This window comes from Zalophus californianus, chromosome 1 (assembly GCF_009762305.2).
Source record: "Zalophus californianus isolate mZalCal1 chromosome 1, mZalCal1.pri.v2, whole genome shotgun sequence".
Lineage (NCBI taxonomy): Eukaryota > Metazoa > Chordata > Mammalia > Carnivora > Otariidae > Zalophus > Zalophus californianus.
The window spans coordinates 90,969,794-90,990,374 of record NC_045595.1 but is presented as its reverse complement, the minus strand read 5'-3'; the positions used below and the strand labels follow the sequence as shown (position 1 = coordinate 90,990,374).

The following is a 20,581-nucleotide window of genomic DNA, read 5'->3' as shown; positions in this document are numbered from 1 at the left end:
CATAGCCCTCCGAGTCTAAGCTCTTCAGATGGATCAAAACAGTAAGATGTAAAAGAACATTAAATACAGAAATTACAATGCTAAGTTGTAATAATGGCATTTTTGTGGGTGAAAGGTCGCCCTGACAAATTGTAAGCAATCATAGAGAGATGTTGAACGATGTTTCTCAAATTGCAATCAGCCAGGGGAAGTGGATAAAATGCATATTCCTAGGTCCCATGTCATACTACTGGAGCAGAATCTCTGACAGCCTAAAGAGGACCCTGGGGAGTCTTAGGTACCCTGGAGAACCAATGGCATGGACAGAGGAGGGCAGTGGCAGATGCAAGGGAAAAGAGTGACAGCCCTGCACTGTTGCTTCATCCACCTTGGGCAGTGTTAACTCGCCACCTCTGGTAAGTCGTGTGGGAATCAACATACACAATAACCAGAGTTACTCAGCCTTAATAAAAACAAAGTCAGCAAAGAGGGGAGTAAATGGCTTATTACATCTGAATGGGAACTGAGGCTAAACAACCTGAGATGCCCAGTACTCTGTACAAAAAGCCATGTACTTTCAACATTTACTAAGCCCCAACCCTGTTAGGTGATAAATAAGACGAGAACACTGCCCAGGGAGGACTGCTAGGAACTGGTGGTCAGTATTTCTCAATATTGGCATTCTGGGTACAATAATTCTCCCTGTGTGGAATGGTCCTGGGCATGTTTAGTGTCCCCGGTTCCTGTCCCCTCAACACCAGTTTCACTCCCAGTCATTTGAACAACCAAAGCAATGTCTCCATACATTTCCAAATGCCCTCAAAGGGTGGTACTGCCCTACTGAGAACTACTGAGAACTAGTAACCCCATCAACCCCAGGCGACCAGGTGATGACAGGATGTACCTCTGAAATAGCTCCAGGGCAGTCCTGGAGATGGCAGAAAATCGATTTCAGAACTAGTACTACTAGAAACAGCACCTTCCTGCAGTAAGGCTGACAACCACTAGGAAGAAATTATTATGAACATACCTCTATTTTTCCAGTTAACCGCTCAATTTCAGACCGATCTTCCTTGTGATTTTTGGCATTTCCTCTGAAGTCCCTTACATGCTTTTTCTGTAGTTTTTCATAGCTTCTCTTCAGTCTGCCTAACTGTAGACACAGTTATTTCTAGACTTAAAATTTAAGAATTTGTAAACAGTGGTGGTGGAACATATTGGTATCATGAAAGCAAGAGCAGTGCTGAACAGTACTATTGAAAATAGACTGAGCGTGTTAGATTTGCAAATTAAAACAATTCAAACCTGTATATAAAAAATAAACACTAGAAGAGAAAGACATTGCACCGAACAAAGAAAACTGAGGGAAAGATACTCTTTAAACAAAACTTTAATTTTTATTACAGTGGCCTTGCACTTAAGGATCCCATAAACTAACCCATGATAAAAGCAGCAAATAAAAACTCCTCTCCTCTGTGGTTCTTGAGCCATTCTCCTGTGGAACACTGACATTCAATAAGCGGGAGAGGAGTATTTTGGAACAAAGTAAAAAAAAAAAAAAAAAAATGCATTTTTTTTCCCAATCTGAAGAATAATATTGAGTTGCTAGAATTCTTACTTTTCTTATTTGTCCCAAAATGCTTCTGAATATATTGGATTCTCTATTATTTAAAATCTAGTAACTGATTTAATTCAAAATTAAAATATTTAATATAGGTTACCTGGTATCAATATTTCATAGTATTATACAAAAACAGCTTTATTTCTTTCAGGTACTCAACTGAGAAACACATTTTAGAATCCCTGTTTGGATAGTACCAAATATATAATTCAACAAGTCTCTCTTGCCTGAATTTAAAGAACAGAGAAATAGATTTCTACCCCTGTATCTCCCATGGATTATATACTTCCCACTTTATCAAGTAGAAATGGGCACATTAACAAAATTCTAATGGTTAAAGAGACAGAATTATACAACACATAACAGAATTAAAATCTCACTTCTTCATGTAGTTTCTTTAACTCCTGCTTATAGTCCATGGCCATCTCTTGTTTGACTTTTTCATGTTCTTCTACCTGTTGATGCAACATTACAACCTAGAAGCAAAAAGATGGTAGTATTTTTCATTATTGGCATTGAAACAATATCTCTGAAACATAAAAATAGGAAATAACCTTTGTACCTTTCCATAAAAACAAGTTCTCAACCGTATATCGTAATACCCCACACTTCTTAGGAAGTCAAACATCTAATTATTTAATAACCTTTCTAAAATTTCTAGGTTTAGATGAAAACTTGCTCTGTTGGATTTATTCTCCCCAACATTTTTTATTAAAAAAACTCATAAAAAAATTAAGATATACAACATTATAACAACCTTGGAAACTAAGATATTGAACAAAAAATCAGTGAGGCTTCAAGAAAAAAATTATAGAAATTAAAGTACAGAATAGTAATGTCAGATGGAAAGACAGCAAGAGACTTGAAACTGCTTAACCATTTACCTCACTTCAGAGAAATCAGTTCCACCAACCAGAATAAGGACGTTATCCTAACCCATTTTTCAATGGTTTGATACCAGCCACAGCTGGTTCATGACCAGCCCTCACCTCCATCAATATCCATTAGTCTTTCTCTACGTCTCTCCATAACTGGTTAGAATTTCATCTATTAATAAGTGAGGAGGGAGAGGGAGAATGGGGAACACTAGGTAATAATCACAATACAGAATGGCAATTTCAAAAACAAAATAAATGAGAAACAGGTCTTAAAACTTCTCATCATTCACCTACAGGTGGAATCTAAAAAACAAAACAAACAAAACAAAATGGAAACAGATTCATAAACACAGAGAACTGGTAGTTGCCAGAAGTGAGGAAGGCAGGGGGATGGGCAAAATAGATGAAGGGAATTAAGAGCTACAAACTTTCAATTATAAAATAAATAACTCTCAAGGATAAAAAGTACAACATGGAGAACATAGTCAATAATACTATAATAACTTTCTATAGTGACAGATGGTAACTATACTTACGGTGAGCATTTTGTAATGTATATAAATAACAAATCACTATGTTGTATACCTGAAACTAATATAATATTGTATGTTTTAAAATAAAATAAAAACTATCAATCACCAAATACCTTAGCACTCATATTCTAATAAGTAATATCAATAAAGGAGAAAATAGAGGCATCTAAATCTTTGGGGCAATAGAAGTTCTGATCACACACACAAAAGTTTTGTAAGTACACATGGTGACAGATGGTAACTAGACTTACTGTGGTGATCACTTCACAATAAATACAAAAGCTGAGTCATTACATTGTACACCTGAAACTAATATATGTTTTACTTCAATTAAAAAACAACAACAACCAAACAAAACAGAAGTGGCGCCTGGGTGGCTCAGTCATTAAGCATCTGCCTTCGGCTCAGGTCATCCCAGGGTCCTGTGATCTAGCCCCGCATCGGGCTCCCTACTCAGCGGGAAGACTGCTTCTCCCTCTCCCACTCCCCTTGCTTATGTTCCCTCTCTCACTGTGTCTCTGTCAAATACATAAATAAAATCTTTTAAAAAAAGAAAAAAGACTTCTAAAAAAAAAATTCTTATAAGAACAATTCAATTTTGCTGTATCTTTATAAACACCAAATAATTGAGTTTAATTATTTTTACCCAACTGGACAGTTTTCATCTTTTAATTAGGCCATTGTATGCAATTACACTTAATAGACCTACAAGGTGCCCCCCATTATCTGAAAGTAGAGTGTTCCTATGAAACCTTTTGCAAGTCAAAATGGCTACAGCAAAGAAGCAATGATCGTTTCATAAAAGTAAAAATCTTCTTCATATTTCTTTCAGCTAGCAAAAACAAGTACCGATAAGTCTTTCGTAAAAGCAAAGTGGTGTAAGGCAACCTTTCAGATAGCAGGAGAAACCTCCATCTGGATTTAAATCTCTCATCTTATTAAGTGCAGTGTGTACTTAATAAGCTATATGATCCATTTTTCTCACTTTTCTTGCCTTCTTTGGAAATGATAACTTCTTATCATTTCATTTTTCTCCTGGATTGTAAAATATATACTCCACTAATATATCAATGATACTTTTAACAGTTCTCTCGAGATTAAAACATGGGTTTGCAACTTAACAAATGTAATGTTAATTAGTCATTTTACCCATTCCCAGGCAACCCAAGGACTACAGAAATACTTTAATTCCATTTATCCCCCAGCCAGACTTAAATGCCATTATAATTCTACATATGTTAAGCTGAAAAGCTACTGTTGTTATATACAGTCAACATTCACTTAGATTTACCCAAGTATTTACTGTTGCCTTTCATTTCTTCCTTTATCTCTTGACCTTCCATTTGAGATCATTTTCCTTCTGCCTGAAGAATATTTAGTATTTCCTTGGTGTGGGTCTGTCAATGACAAACTCTCTGAATTTTTACTGATCTGAAAATGTCTTTATTTTATCTTTACTCTGGGTATAGATTTTTGGTTTGGCAGGGGGGGGAAAGTCATTTCTTTGTAAGGATCATTCTATTGTCTTCTGGCTTTCACTGTTTTAGCAGACAAGTCAGCTATTTGGAGCTGTTTGTAGATGTGTCTTTTTTTCTTGTTAATCTTTTTTTTCCTTGATTGTTTTTCAGACTTCCTCTTTGTTTTTAGCTTTCAACCTAGGTAAATATTTCTTTTTATTTATCTTGCTTGAGATTCTCAGACTCCTTAAATACATAGCCTTCTTCACTTTTGGCAAAATCTTAATTTATCTTCAAATATTGCTTCTGCCCATTCGCACCTTTTTCTCCTTCAGGGTTTTTCAAAAACACTCATATTAAACCTTCTCACTGCAATTTCTTTCTCTTATCTTTCCCCTGGATTTTCCATCATTTGTCCGTGTTTTATTCTAAACATTTTCTTCTGACCTATTTTCAAGTTCATTAATTATATTTTAATCTTTAAGGCCTTAATTTCAGTTACTTTACTTTTCAATATTATAATTTCCATTCATTTCACTTTTTTTTATGGTTTTCCACTCTTTCTTTAAGCGCTCAATCTTATCTTTTATCCCCTTGACCACAGTGAACATAGCTATTGCAAAGTCAGAGCATGGTAATGCCAGTATCTAGATTTGCCATGGGTCTGTTTCTATCTTCTGTTGCTTCTGCCTTTTTGCATTTTTGTTGTTTGTCCTTCTGTGTCAGGGGTTACTTTCTGAGTGGGTATCAAGCATTGTATTTGCAAAATTATTTGAAGAAATAATTTAAGCCCCAGAATGGTGTTTTTTCCCTCCCTTTGGAGAAGATTTAAGCTTGCTTTTTCCAGGTTCCTGGAAGCCTTAGTACTTTGGAGATGCCTAGGGACAGTGGCACTTTAAGATCACCTTATGCTGATTTCAGAAATTCAAATGTCTGTGGCTGAGTGGCAATTTCAAGAGGGCCTGTTCTATATCCAGCCCATCCTTCCTCATAGGGTGCTGCCTTTCGAGGTCCCAATCCAAAGTAAGGAGGGGTTCAGAGCCGCCTGGGACACCAAATCTTTTATTCTCTTAGCACTCTGAAGTTATCAAAAACCTCATTTAGCCTCTATCCTCTGAGCTACCTTCTCTAGTTTCAGCTAATAACTGCCCCAAGCCCCGGGCTCCTCCCTCAATCTCTAGCCAGCAGAGATCCTGGCCTGGTAAATTCTTCACTAGCTTGTTTAACACTCTACTTCAAGCAGACTTTTTTTTTTTAATTTAGCTTACCTAGTTGGTCTCAGTGGGTGGGCTGGTCCAAAATAACTAGTCTGTCCTTACCAGATGTTAAAGTCTGAAAGATTCATATTTAACTAAAAACATACTGAGTAAAATTTACTTTGAAAGCAGAATTCTACAGCCAATCAAACTTTCAATCAGATGTAAAAAGAGAATAATGATATTTTATACATATAAGATCTCAAAAGTATGTTCTATCAAAAATGGAGAAATAAATAAAGATGACAGAATACAAAGAGACAAAAAGGAGAAAAGCATAGAAAACTCCAGAATAATAGTGAAGGGAGTTGCCAAAATGACAGCTATCCAGCTAACCTAGAGAATAGTTTATCCTTGAGAATGGCAAGCTCCACAAAAGAGAAAAAATAGAAGAAGAAATGGATAGATTACCTGATATATCTGAAGATACAGAGAAGACTTACACTTGTGTCAGAGAGTTTGGGAAGAATCAGTGGTAGGTACATTTTTAAAAAGCAACTGAGGGTGCCTGGGTGGCTCAGTTGGTTAAGCAACTGCCTTTGGCTCAGGTCCTGATCCTGGAGTCTCAGGATCGAGTCCTGCCTCAGGCTCCCTGCTCAGCAGGGAGTCTGCTTCTCCCTCTGACCCTCCCCCCCTCATGCTCTCTCTCTCTTTCATTAAATAAAATCTTTAAAAAAAAAGCAAATGAAAATGAGATAATTATTAATTCCCAAGAAAACAAAAAATTGTATAAGTTTATCATTATACTATCTGACTCAATATGAATAATATTTACCGTCTTAATAATGTAAATACTAAATATTGATCTAACCAAAAATTAAGACCTATAATCCTGACAGGACAAGGGGATGGAAATTGTATGTAAAAGAGCAAAACTCTTATCTCTCATAGTAGCAAGTCATTAGATAAATAACTAAAACTGAAAATTAAGAAAAATCAGTATTGAATGCCACTTAGAAACATGGGGAAAATACCAAAAGAAAGAATTAAAGGCATTAAAATGACCGCTTCAGAGAAGCCAGAATCCCAGCTTCGGAGGGGTGGGCAGGTGATTACTATTTTTTCTTACCAGCCTTAGAGAATCATTTTTCTTTTTACTTACTACACATGGCAAGCATAAATATTAAATGTAAAGATAAGATTGCTTAATTTTATTTCTGTACCAAGGTCCGGTTCATAATGGGCACTCACCAATACTGAAATTTCTTAAGGATAAAAAGGAGAAAAAAAGAGGTTAAATGTTGAGAGTGAAGAATGGCATTGGGCAGAGAAATGGGAGCCAAGGTTTGAAACTGTATGGGTGATAGAAGAAAGAGCTGAAATAACAGATCGTTTGAGACACAATTGAATTTTCAAAGAGCTATCTTAAATAGTAACTCACTCTTCATAACAACCCTGGGACATAGACATTATATCCCAATTTTACACATGATGAAACAGGCTCAGAGAAGTTAGACTATTTGTCCAAGGCCAGTCAGCAGAAAAGAGGCAGAGCCAGGACTCCAAATTCCTTACTCATTTCATCAGGTCAACCTGCTCTGCATGGCATTACAAGTTATCACCAGCAGAAATGGCCATTAAAACCAACCCAAGCCCAACAATGTAATCAGAAAACACTAAAAGCATTCAATTACAAAATGAATTGTTTATGCTAGTACTCCTGCAAGCATGATCGGCACACAGGCTGGAGCTGGTTTATGCTGGTACTCCTGCAAGCATGATCAGCACACAGGCTGGAGCTACAGCAATCTAGCACAATATAAGGAGCTTGAGGCAGAATGTGAAGCAATGACCTCACCAAACACACTGTTCCGTGCAGCTGGCATTTTTTATGTAGCAAAACTTTCTAGGATGCAATATACTGATTTACATTCTGCTGAAAGCTTTCCATCTCACCACGGACTGTCATTTGAGTGGCACTGGTTCATACCATAGAGCTGCTTCTAGGCCTGTAACTTTCAAACAAATAAGAATGACAAAAACTGAAAGCTCTATTTTCTAACTCTTATATCAAAGTAGATTATGAACGTGTTAATACCAACACAATTTCACAGAAGAACTCTGTGGGATAGATTCCCATTACTAGTGTTTGGTAAAAGCACTTTACTTCTAGAAACTTAATCAACTTTCAGCAACCCAATCAATGAAGCAGTAAATTGACCAGACAGCTACAATTCTAAATTTCTTTTATGTCCCCAGGCCAAAATTGTAATCTTCACATCCTTACCATGGAACCTATCCATTCAATCCCTTTAATTTCTTTGTAAGGTATTAAGTAATGGCAGTAATGACCTTGACATCAAAACTAAGTTACAGGAATAAGTTTAAACAGTCCCAGAGTGACTAAATAGTCTCATAATCGCACATATGGGAATTTCTTTAATGGGTTTCTAACAAAATAAACAACTTAGATATCTATATATACATACAGTGTTTTTCTTAAGCTAGGAAACCACAATCACTTTAACTTACTAAACAAAACTACTTTTGTTCTGCCCCAGGAAAAATAAAGAGGGGTAGCTACAGTAGCTTACCAGACAAGGAACACTGACCCTCCCTAAATTACAATGTTTAAAAAATCAAATATTATCATTCCATGTACTTTTTTACCACCTTCTACATCTGAGCATGAGGTATAATTTTAAAATACATTTTTTTTTAAGATTTTATTTATTCATTTGAGACAGAGATACATAGAGTGAGAGCATGAGCAGGGGGAGAGGCAGAAGCAGGCTCCTTGCTGAGCCAGGAGCCCGATGTAGGGCTCGATCTCAGGACCCTGGGATCATGACCTGAGCCAAAGGCAGATGCTTAACTATCTGAGCCACCCAGGTGCCCCTTAAAATAGATTCTTAAAGGTCTACTCAAATTTTAAAATAAATTCCACTTTAGCAAATGGCATTCACAGAAAACTGAATTTGACATGGCCAATTTTACTCTGTACTGCTTTGACCCAAAGTACAAATGGCCAGCCACTGAGAGATTCCCTTGACAAGCATAAACACTTTTTATCAAGCCTAATTCTTTCCTTGTTACATCAAACATTTCTAAAATGACACTCTTGCTAAGTGTCATCAAAAGAATCACAACGTCAGTGTGTATATTCGCAGAAGTGTTCCCGAGTAAGCTAAGTAACGGCACTAATATGTGGTGATCCTACTGGTAGGAAAGTCCAGCAGAGTGGGGCTTGGCACCAGGGCTTCCCTACAACTTTTCCAGTCCTCACTTGGACATTCATACCAGACATTTAGAAGCAATTCTTGGGCTTAGCATTGCTTTCTGCTTCCCTTCCAATATTCCATGTTCTTCTTTTCACTGTACCAGCTAAACTGTGAGAAATCAATCAGCATATTAGTAAGTTTTTCCCCCAAATCACCAATAACTAGTGGTGGTGGGATTGCAAGTAATTTTTATTTTTCTCTTTTCTTTCTTTTCCCCTAATTTTCAACAAGGGCAAATAAAAAATTTTTAAAGGGTTTTCTGAATTTTGTTTTTAAATAGAACCCAAAGAGGCAAATTAGTGAATTTTGGGCTTAACTTTTTTACCCTAGCCATGCAATGAGGCCCCCAAAAACAACGTACACTAAACTCAGTCAATGTTAATACAGGCATGTAATAGGATGACAGCTAGACAAAGTTCGTGTGACACCCTTTACATTTTCTTAAAGAAGTTATGTATTGTATGTGACGAAGGTAATATGATCCTTGAAATAAATATTAATATTCATTTATAATGAATATATATGTGAATATATATAAAACACTCATAATGTTTTCACAACGGATTCTTCTCCTAAAAGAAACCACGAGAATTAAAAGATAATGCAGAAACTAACTTGACACACAAATGCTTCCTTCAACAAATATTTAAGAAACATACTTAGAAATGCAAACTGTGTAGCCACTCTGGAAAACAGTATGGAGGTTCCTCAAAAAGTTAAAAATAAAGCTACTCATGGGTGCCTGGGTGGCTTAGTTGGTTAAGCAACTGCCTTCGGCTCAGGTCATGATCCTGGAGTCCTGGGATCGAGTCCCACATCGGGCTCCCTGCTCAGCGGGGAGTCTGCTTCTCCCTCTGACCTTCTTCCCTCTCATGTTCTCTCTCTACCATTCTATCTCTCTCTCAATAAATAAATTAAAAAAATCTTAAAAAAATAATAAAAATAAAGCTACCCTATGACCCAGCAAATGCACTAGTAGCTATTTATCCAAAGGATACATAGTGATTCAAAGGGGCACATGCACTCCAACATTTAGAGCAGCAACGTCCACAAGAGCCAAAATATGGAAAGAGCCCAGATGTCCACTGACAGATGAATGGATAAAGAAGATGTGTGTACACACACACACACACACACACACACACACACACACACACACACACACTGGAATATTACTCAGCCATCAAAAAGAATGAAATCTTGCCATTTACAACAATGTGGCTGGAACTAGAGGGTATTATGCCAAGCAAAATAAGTCAGTCGGAGAAAAACAAATACCATATGATTTCACTCATATGCGGAATTTAAGAAACAAAACAGATAAAAATAGGGGAAGGGAAGAACAAAAATAAGATGAAAATTGAGAGGGAGGCAAACCATGAGAGACTCTTAACTCTAGGAAACAAACTGAGGGTTGCTGGAGGGGAGGGGGAGTGGCTGATAGGGTAATTGGATGGTGGGCTTTAAAGCAGGAACGTGATGTAATGAGCACTGGATGTTATATGCAACTGATGAATCACTAAATTCTACCCCTGAAACTAGTAATACAGTACATGTTAACTAAATTGAATTTAAATAAAGAATTTTTTAAAAAAGAAACATATTTAATATAAAAGCCAAGGTCAAAATATCAAAAAGAGGAGTGAATCAACAGCTTTACCTCTTTGTGTTTCATATCCAACTGACCCCTAAGGGCCTTAAGTTCTCGTTCACGGATGTCCAGGCAAGTTTCGAGAGCATGTGTCTGCCCTTCCCATTCAGATTTTTTATGAGCTACCATTATGTCAATCTGTTTCATGAGCTCTTGTAGTTCTGCTTCACAGGATGTCAAAAATCCCCTGTAAGTAAGAACATATGCCCATGACTTTTTCTCTTTCACATGTAAAAATATAGCAGATGTGAAAAAAAAAAAAAATATATATATAGCAGATGTAAACACAGCTGAGGTGGAACGATGTCAGTAAAGAAATTATTAAGAGACAAAGAAAAGGATTTCTGCACTTTTCCCTTTAACATTCATATTAAGGTGATTACTTATGCCACTGCATACTTGGCCTTCCTCTAATAGCCAAGCCTGAAGCCTAAGTCATTTGGTCAAACACAAGACCGATGTTTAAGTCCAGCTTGTGAGCGAGGCTTCCACAACCAACAACTAGCTCTTTTGTAATGTTTTAGGAATGCTCTCAGGAAAAATCCAGGCAAGCTTCTCACATTTTTAGCTAACCAAAATAAAAAGCCTTTGAAGTGAGTAGGGTATTGGGAAAATGACAATACAATTTTAAGAGCTGTTTCAAGAGCCAGATTTATTTCAACTATTTCTTCCCACCTTATTATTAGAAACTTACTGCAACGGACCTTATTGTAAACTGACAGAGGTCCATCACAGTTACAGGAGATGCCAGATATCTCAGAGGCAGAAAAAGAAGTAAATATAGATGTACTGGATTCAAATAGGTTTCCAGAAATGGCCACAGAAAGCTGTAGCTAGGAAGGCTTAAATACTTTTTTATAAAAGCATTTGTTCTTAGTGTACAAAACTTCTGAACTTCTACTTTTGCTTTTGAAGAGAAAATTGAGAGTGGAATGAAAGCAAGCAGCAAGCCATTGCTGAGATGAGGCAAACACCCCAAAGAGAGATGCTGTCCACAGACATGACATGAATCAGCTGAGCTTCCACTTAGCACTTTTGCTTCTATACCCAAAGCATAAAATGGTCAGAAGGATAACTTGGATATGCTTTTTAAACTCAGTGAGAAGCTTAAGGTCAAAAGCTAACTTACCCTTCATGTCCCCGATTTTGTATTCCTTCCAACAAAGCCTCCATCACCAACTCCCCTTTGTTTTGGCAACTGGGAAAGCAAAAAAAAAAAAAAAAATCAGTCAGGAGAAAATACATTATAAGTTCTAACATTCCAACTTACAAACCTAAGAATGTGAAAGCATACAATAACAAATAACAATGAGAAAATGCAGCACTTCTTAGGATGACTGTAGAAGCAGTCAAGGAACATCACTTCAAGAAATATTCAAACCAAATACACTTCAGGCTAAAAGAAAATAACTTTTAATGATCTGAATTGCTGCTGACACTCTCCCCACATGATAGAGATCATACCTCATTGTTGTACCCCTGTGAACCAAGAGGGCTAAAAGCAGAGGGACACTGACACAAAACCTCTCACAAAATGAGGGGAAGTAATTAGGGGTCACACATGTCAGAGGAAAAGCAGATCTCTTTTTTTTTTTTTTTTAAGAGACATTATAAAATGCCCTGAGCTTGAACTCTTTGGTCCATCATGGGAGATCTTACCCACACCCTTCAGATGACAGGCCCGTGAAGCTTCCTAGAACACTCTCCCTTCCCTCAAAGGCAACTATATGGGCCCTCCCTCCTCTACTTCCCCACTGCTAGTCTTTAACAGGTTCTTTCACAGGAGTTACACCACCCTGGGAATGAGGTTTTTGCACACCTTTTTTCCTTACTATTCTAAATCTAATTTTATTCACCTCCGCAGCTCAAGAGAGCTAGTGTAGCATCTCAGTATGGTACATGTTAGATGTTTTTGGCTGAATTTATCACAATTCCCCTCCCTTTTCCCTCTCCTTTTGTGCAAGCTGGTCACAGAGAAGCATCTGGTAGAGAAAGAAGGGAAGGAGACAGAACAGATGCCATAGAAAGGGAAAGACACATCATAAAGAAAGGAAGGTGAGGAGGAGAGGTAAAAGATTACCCTTCAATTCGGAAGTGCCAATGAGAAGTACCTGTTGGTGGCTTCTCACCTCTACAAAATGTTAACCAATGTCAAACTACTTCTCACTCCTGAGACACTGTTTCTTCCTTAAGCCTTCAAAGGCTCAGCCCTGACTTAGTCTTTAGGTAATTCTGAAAAGTTGTGGTGGGAGGTTCTACCCTTTTGTCCTAATGCCTCGTGTAAAAATTACAATGCTCTGGAAGGGGACTCCTTTATTTAACAGAGAATTCGGTGTCGTACTAACCACCAGATACACAGTGATGAAAGACATGCTCCTTTTCAAGGAATTAATAATCCAGTATGGGAAAGAAAAAATTAACCCAAAATGTTCCCCCAAGTATAATAAATGTAGTGACAGAGGTGAGGACAGGGTGTCCTGGAGACACAGAGGAGAATGGAAGACTGGAAAATACAACTAACTACTGCATGCTATTTGCATCCATTTCTGAAGTTACTAACAGGAGTATTTAACTATTTATGCACAAATATGGCAGAGAGGCTTTTTCTCCAGTTGGCTTACCCTTCACATTACACCAACATTAAATAAATTAAAACCTAAAGAGGTTTTCATGTTCTAATCCACTTTCTTTCAGACCATCATATGGTCAATTATAGCACAGTCTAGATTCCATGTCTTATTCCACTCTGGGGACCTGCCAGGCAGGGCCCAGTTCACACAGTGCCATGTGGATAAAAACCCAGGAGAGAGTCCTACTCTGCAACTAAGTAGCTTTGTGTCCTTGGACTTCAGTTTTTGCATCTGTAAAATGAGCAGGATGAACTATAATCCCCAAGGTTTCATGGCATTCTAGTAGCCAATTAAATGTCCACTGCAAGTAGCATGCTCTTGCCTACTGTACATGGATATTTATTAAATCTGTAAGAAAGTGCTATTCCTAAGGACAGTGCCACTACAGTCATTCAAAACTATCATCAGTAAAATTATACTTCTTTAGGTCATTTCCTTCTTAAACATTAATATACTTAGCAATATAAATTTGTAACACATTTAGTAATATATTAATATATTTTCTAGATGACATTATAATTAGCGATGTTTATGACAGAAGGTAACAGTCACTGAGTGTGCAACTGTTCTGCCGCCTATACACTTGTCTAATTCATTCTTCACAACACTCATAAAAGACAGACACTATTACTTTGAGGAAACTGAGGCTTGGAGGGTTAAATAGGTTGACTACAGTAAACTACACATCATAGTCATAGGATCAAACCTAAGCGGTGACTCCCAAGTCCCAACCAATGTGCAATCTTTATAAATTTTACAGGATTCCAGATCTTAAAATACCTTCCTATTTTCTTTTGGTTTAATAGTGTCTTCTTGGCAATAAATGAAACCAAACCAAAACGTCTGGGTACAGGAAAAAATGCAAACGCACCACCATGGACACCAGATGGCAGTAACACGACAGTGAAAATAGTCCACATCTTGGGAAATTGCCATTTCAGAATTAAAAATAATGGTCTAAGACTAAAACAAAGAGATCTCTGTTTTTAAAAAATGGGGGTGGGGGATCAGCAACATTCTCTGTAGAAAATAATCCTACTGTTGTGTAATGTATTTCTTTACCAACACCTTCACCATCTGTTTGAATAGCTGCCAAACACCACCAGTTCTCATTCCTTAGAATCAGGTAAATAGCAAGGGCTCAGATTTTCTGTGGACTTTTCTGAGTTTCTCATAGCTACATCACCAATTCCTTCCTAACCACACGGAACCTCATTTAACTCTATGTACTATGTCATTCTGCTTTCTTCTTTTACCCGGGCCATGTAATAATGATGTAAAGTTAGATAATCTTTGTTCATAATAATAAATGCAAATTTACTCACTGTTCGATAATCTACTACTCCTTGCCACTAACATAAAATGCTAATGTGATTACATAAAAACTGTGTAGCTCTACAACTGTCATTTCTGCAGTTAAACCAAGACATCAACAAATATGTTATTAATTATAATTCTCCTTTTATTTATTATAACTCTCCTTTGGAATGAAGGCTGTTCTAAATCAGTGAAATCTAGAATAGGAGGCTTAAAGGGAATACAGGGTGGGAAGCAGGGAAAACACACTTTAAAATCATAGGGGGAAAAGAGTCCAGATAGGATATCTAATAATAGGCAAAGCTTTGAAATTCATTAGCATATTGGAATTTAAGAGCTAGGAAGGATCTGAAGGTCTCCCCTTTAACCTCTTTATTTTACAGATCAGGAAAAATATTCTGAGTATAATCCCATGATCAAATTACTCACAAAATGGGACACAGGAAGAAAATAAAAGCTCTGGATAGAATTATGAATTAATGTGTACTAATAGAAGGGATATCCCTACCCATCAAGTCTCATTTAAAGGAGGATAATGATACTATGTTACTATGTTACATATATACATACATATGTATACATATATGTATACATATACATACATACTATGATTACAAAGATCTAGGGCTCTGTCAGATTTACTATGGCTGATAAACTGGCTGCTCCAATAAACAATAATTTACCATTGCCCAGAAAGGTTCCTATTTAAACTTAAGGGGAAAAAAAAAATCACAGATAAAGTATCAAAGAAATTTTCCAAAACAAAAGTGGAATTTTAAAACATTGATCAAACTAGGACTCAAAATCCAGAAAGAATGAGGAGAAAGACTGAGAAACCAGAATAGATAAAAATACACTTTTACATGGGAAAAATGCCATAAGCAAAGTCTAAAGACGACAGTATTTGAAAGTTTTATCAGAGAAGGTTATTTATCCAAATATATAAAAAGCTTCTAAAAATTGAGGGGGGAGGGGTGCCTGAGTGGCACAGTTGGTTAAGCACCCAGCTCTTGGTTTCAGCTCAGGTCATGATGATCTCATGGGTCATGAGATCATGATGGCCTGTGTCTGGCTCTGTGCTCAGTCCAGAGTCTGCTTGAGTTTCTCTCTCCCTTGCCCTCTGCTCCTCCCCGCAGCTTGCTCTCTCTCTAAAATAAATAAATAAATCCTAAAAAAATAATAATAATAAAATTAAAATTAAAATTGAGAAGGGAAAAAAGGAATCTATAGAAAAATGGGCAGAAGATCTGAACAAGTAGTTCACAGAAAAAGAAATGCAAATGACCTTAAACATATGGGAAGATCAGCATTATTTACAATAGCCAAGAGATGGAAGCAGCTCAAGTGTCCAACGATTGATGAATGGATAAAGAAGAGGTGAGATGGATATAGAGATAGATATAGATATAATGGATTAATATATACATACATATGTCCACAGATACATACATATGAGGGAATATTACTCAGCCATAAAAAGAGAATGAAATCTTGCCATTTGCAATGACAAGGATGGAGCTAGAGAGTATAATGAGTATAATGCTAAGTAAAATAAGTCAGAGAAAGACAAATACCATATGATTTTACTCATATATTTAAGAAACAAATGAGCAAAGGGAAAAAAGAGACAGAGAGACACAAACCAAGAAACAGACACTTAACTATAGAGAACAAACTGATGGTTACCAGAGGGGAGGTAGGTGGAGGGATGGGTGAAATAGGTGATGGGGATTAAGGGATGCACTTGTCTCGATGAATACTGGGTAACGTATGGAATTGCTGAATCACTATATTGTACACCTGAAACTAATAAAACACTGTATGTTAACTAACTGGAATTAAAATAAAAACTTTCAATTAATTAAATTAAAACACACACAACAAAACATATGAAAAGATGCTCCATCTTGCTTACAAGAATAGAAATACAAATTTAAAATACACCAAGTTACCCTTTCTTCTATATTTAGATTAACCAAAACTCAAAACTTTGACAATACACTCTTATGACAGATATATTTATGGGAAAATGGGCCCTCATATACACTGTAGGCAGGAACGGAAAACGGTACAATTTCTATAGAGATTTTGGCAATCCCTAGCAACTAAGAAATATGACTTCACCCTTTGATCCAACAATGCCACTTCTAGGAAGCTATCCCAAAGTCACACTGGCAAAAATACAAAATCACATATGCACAAGGACACACAGTGCAGCACTATATGCAACAGTAGGACACAGCACAAAGGCCTGTCAACAGGGACTAGTTGAATATTCATCCACCAGTGGAATATTATGAAACTGTAAAAATGGATAACATACTTCTTCTAAGGAGGATCTACAAGGCACATATTACTAGGGGGGGAGAAGCAAGTAGATGATGCATTTGTTTTTATGGAAGGATAAACCCAAAGCTAGTAAATATGATACCTATAAGGAAGGGAACTAGGGGGCGCCTAGGTGGCTCAGTCGGTTAAGCATCTGCCTTCGGCTCAGGTCATGATCCCAGGGTCCTGGGATCGAGTCCCACAACAGGCTCCCTGCTCAGTGGGGAGTCTCCTTCTCCTTCTGCCCCTCCCCTCTGCTCATCCTCTCTTACTCTCTCTCTCTCAAAATAAATGAATATTTTTTAAAAAAAGAAAGGGAACTATGGTGGAGAAAAGAGGAATGAACACTAAACTTGTCTGGATATCTGTAGTTTTATGGTAATGTTTTACATATAATAAAACAAATCCAAATGGGAAAAAAAAGCAGTATGAAAAAATTGGAAACAAAATGAAACAGATCAACTATCAATTAGATATCAAGGCAGAAAACTAAACATATAACAAAATGTTTCACATGCCTTTAAAATGCAATAATTCTACTGTACATATCCCAAGTAGGATATAACTAAAGATAAAAAGAGAACTGCAAAGAAATCCTAAACACTATTCAGGAATCATATTGTTAATAACAAAATTGGTATAATTAATTTGAAATTAATATATATAATATAGGATTAAAAAAAGTAATTATGTTAATGACATTAGGTTCCAAGATTTTCAGCAAGACAAAAAGACCCAAATATAAAAACAAATACAAAAAATTAAATTAAAATGTAACTATCAGTTTGAATTCTGTATATTTGTTTAAAAATATATATATTTCCTAACTCTGGCCACTGTAAACCCTAAAACCATTGACCAACCTGGCACTATAAGCACCTCTAGCACCCAGACTGTGGTCTGTAAATACCATCTCCCACCAAAAGGAACCAGGGCTTTTTGGTGGCTATTAATGGATAAATGAGGGAGGAACATGTTTTACCAGAAAATAGGGAAATTGATTATCAAAGACTACTGGTCATATCAAAATGGACAGGAGCCAACTTAAAGGGGATGCCACTGACCAAAGGAAGGGCAATTTGAGTATTTAAAAAAAAAAAAAGACTGCAATAAGTTGAAGTTTAAATATATTCAAGTCCACGATGATTAAAAAAAAAAAAAGGCAGAAACCCTCATGGTTACCTTTGGAGGTTGCTAGGCCCCCCACCACCTCATTACTGTAGTCTGAAAACAGAGGGAAAGAATTAAGCATTTTTCTTGCCTTTCCCGTACAAACTATATTTAAAATAGCTGATGGCAGTCAAATAGCTGGCAGAGTAGAGTTCTTCATAAAAGATTTCCAGCTAATAAATACTGAAGGAATGACACGATTGGAAAATCACCGTTCTGCAACCCCTAATGCAATAATGAATATGGGCGATCTAAATCCATAAAAAGATTTCACCATTAAGTGAAAAAGCTCATGGGGAATTTCAGGATGGATGGATTGGGCTAACAATATCTGAACCCATTACGCTGCTCAATCTTAACACAAGAGAGACAACTCAAGACATTTCATACCTCTCTGATAATTAATGCAATAGATTATCTACGCACTACCTAGGAAATCTTATTGACCCCCACAAAAAAAAAAATTAAGGTTAAATCCGATCTTCTAGATCAGCGCTACTCAACATAACTTTCTGCAATTATTGAAATATTTTATGTCTGCACCATTTAGAGGGTAGCCACCAGGCACCTGTGACTATTGAGCAATTGAAATGTGGCTAATGAAACTAGGGAACTGAATTTTTAGTTTTATTTCATTTTAATTCATTTAAATAGCCAGAGCTGGCTGGTGGCTACTCTAGCGCACAGTGCAATTCTAGATCTAACCACAGGTTTAAAGGGAAAAGATGTACATGTTAAAAGTATGTCATGCAGATGCAATCAGCTAAACCTAGAATACGGAGTGGGAAAAGGGACACAAGGGAACTGCTCTATTAAAAAAGATTTAAACAATGTATCAACCAAATACAACATGTGGATCTCTATGGGATTTTGATCTAAACGAGCTAACTGTAAAAAGTCATTTAAGGGACAGTTGGGGAAATCTGAACCCAGAGTGAATACTGACATGTAATTTTTATAAATTTTCCTAGGTGTGATGACAGAAACGCAGCTTTGTAAAACCGAAAAAGCAAATTTAGCTTTCAGAGAGGGGAAAAAAAAAAAAAAACAACAAATTCAATCCCTGCAACCGCTGTTCATGTTGGCTTCAGATGAATTTCAAATCAAGTTGTGACTTTTTTTTTAAGTAGGTAACTCTGGGGGCGCCTGGGTGGCTCAGAAGATTAGATAAGTGGATTACTGATGCTGTCACAGCTGGCTACCACTACTACATAAATGAGAAAGGGAAGGACAAAGCAAAGGTCTTCTATCTTCTAACGGGGAGTAAAATGGCACAGTACAATTAACATACGCATTTATTAGAAATAATTTTTAAAACCTGAATCTACATACATTTTTAAGGGCAGTGTGACTGTCTAAATGTTTAGGAATCTCTAACCTGTTTTAATTTCATTTTTACTGTACTGATCACTGACAGTGATATAGTCGATGGTCAAGAAGTTGTACAAATCTAAAGGCCGCACTGCATTTCAACTAAGAAAATACATACCCTTTATTGTATCATTAAGCTACAGCAATGATTAAGTATTTGAAAGTAACATGTAGTTGATGATCCTTATTATGACTTCGTCTTCACATCTATAAAATAAAATGGAATGCAAGTATGTGGGGAACTCTGTAACAGCAGTGTATCTACCCTACAATACTGCTTTATTAAGGGAATGAAATAATTTAAGGAAGCGGATGTAAGGCTCAATGAAAACTACTTCCTGCTAATAAGGGTACTCTAAATAATCACTGACTGCAGATTCGTTTTTACTCTGATGTTGTAAGGAACGTAAGATAAACATTGGGCCTAGATTTACTGTCCTCAAATATCTTCACGATTAAAGTGCTCCTAAGGAACTGTCCCTTTTAAACCCTCAGTCTATCATTTATCTCCCACCCCTGATTTGTATGGAGCAATCCGTAAGCTCGGGGTTTCCCAACTTCTTCAGTCCTTCACGACTTCTGCCACATTTCGGTACTTCTTGTACTAACATTAACTCACTTTTTAAGAATTGCTAAATTCCCCCCATAAGTGAACTGGCATCACGTGCCTTCAATGGCCTAAGTCACAACAACGCTGGGAAGCTAACCAGATATGGCAGCCTAGGCGGGAGGGCTGTGCCGGGGGTCCCTCCTCTGCAAAGGAAGAGCGGCCCGCAGCTGGCTCCGCCGCGAAAGACGAGGACTCGGCGGCAGCTGCTCGCACCCCCCGCCGCCCCCCCGCCGGCCCGGCCTCTGGGGAGGGGCTGACCACCTGGCTGGCCCGGACAGCGCGCCGGGCAAGGCCATATCCGCCTTCGCGGGTCCGCAGGGCGTACGCGGGAAGGCCGACGGGCGGGGCGCCGCAGCTGACCCGGGCCGGCGAGGGCGGGCATGGTGGCCAGCGGGCTGCGGCGGAAGCCGGCCCCGGGCCATACGGCCGCGCAGCCCGCGGCGCCACCGCAGCCAGGGCTGCCTCCGGACCAAGACACGGCCGCCCCTCGCCCGTCCACCGGGCGCCCATGCGGTTACTGGGCCGCCGCGGGCGCGTCCCCGAGCCTTCCCGCCGTTAC

General features: G+C 37.7%; 1 protein-coding gene across 7 annotated transcripts in view; it reads right to left on the bottom strand.

Annotated features, from left to right (window-relative positions):
• Window positions 1–20,581, bottom strand: part of CEP63 (centrosomal protein 63) — a 63,794-nt gene that overhangs the window by 42,770 nt on the left and 443 nt on the right. For 2 of the 7 annotated variants that reach the window (XM_027583686.2, XM_027583688.2), the window contains exons 1-5: window positions 20,284–20,573; window positions 11,726–11,794; window positions 10,606–10,783; window positions 1,981–2,076; window positions 1,010–1,132 (exon numbers count right to left, since the gene is read on the bottom strand). In XM_027583686.2, the coding sequence (XP_027439487.1) occupies window positions 1,010–1,132; window positions 1,981–2,076; window positions 10,606–10,783; window positions 11,726–11,794; window positions 20,284–20,444 (627 nt within the window). In that variant the 5' untranslated portion in view covers window positions 20,445–20,573. Of the gene's footprint in view, window positions 1–1,009; window positions 1,133–1,980; window positions 2,077–10,605; window positions 10,784–11,725; window positions 11,795–20,119; window positions 20,248–20,283; window positions 20,574–20,581 lie in introns of those variants that run through there. The other 5 variants (XM_027583689.2, XM_027583687.2, XM_027583691.2 and 2 more) reach the window with 4 other exon arrangements.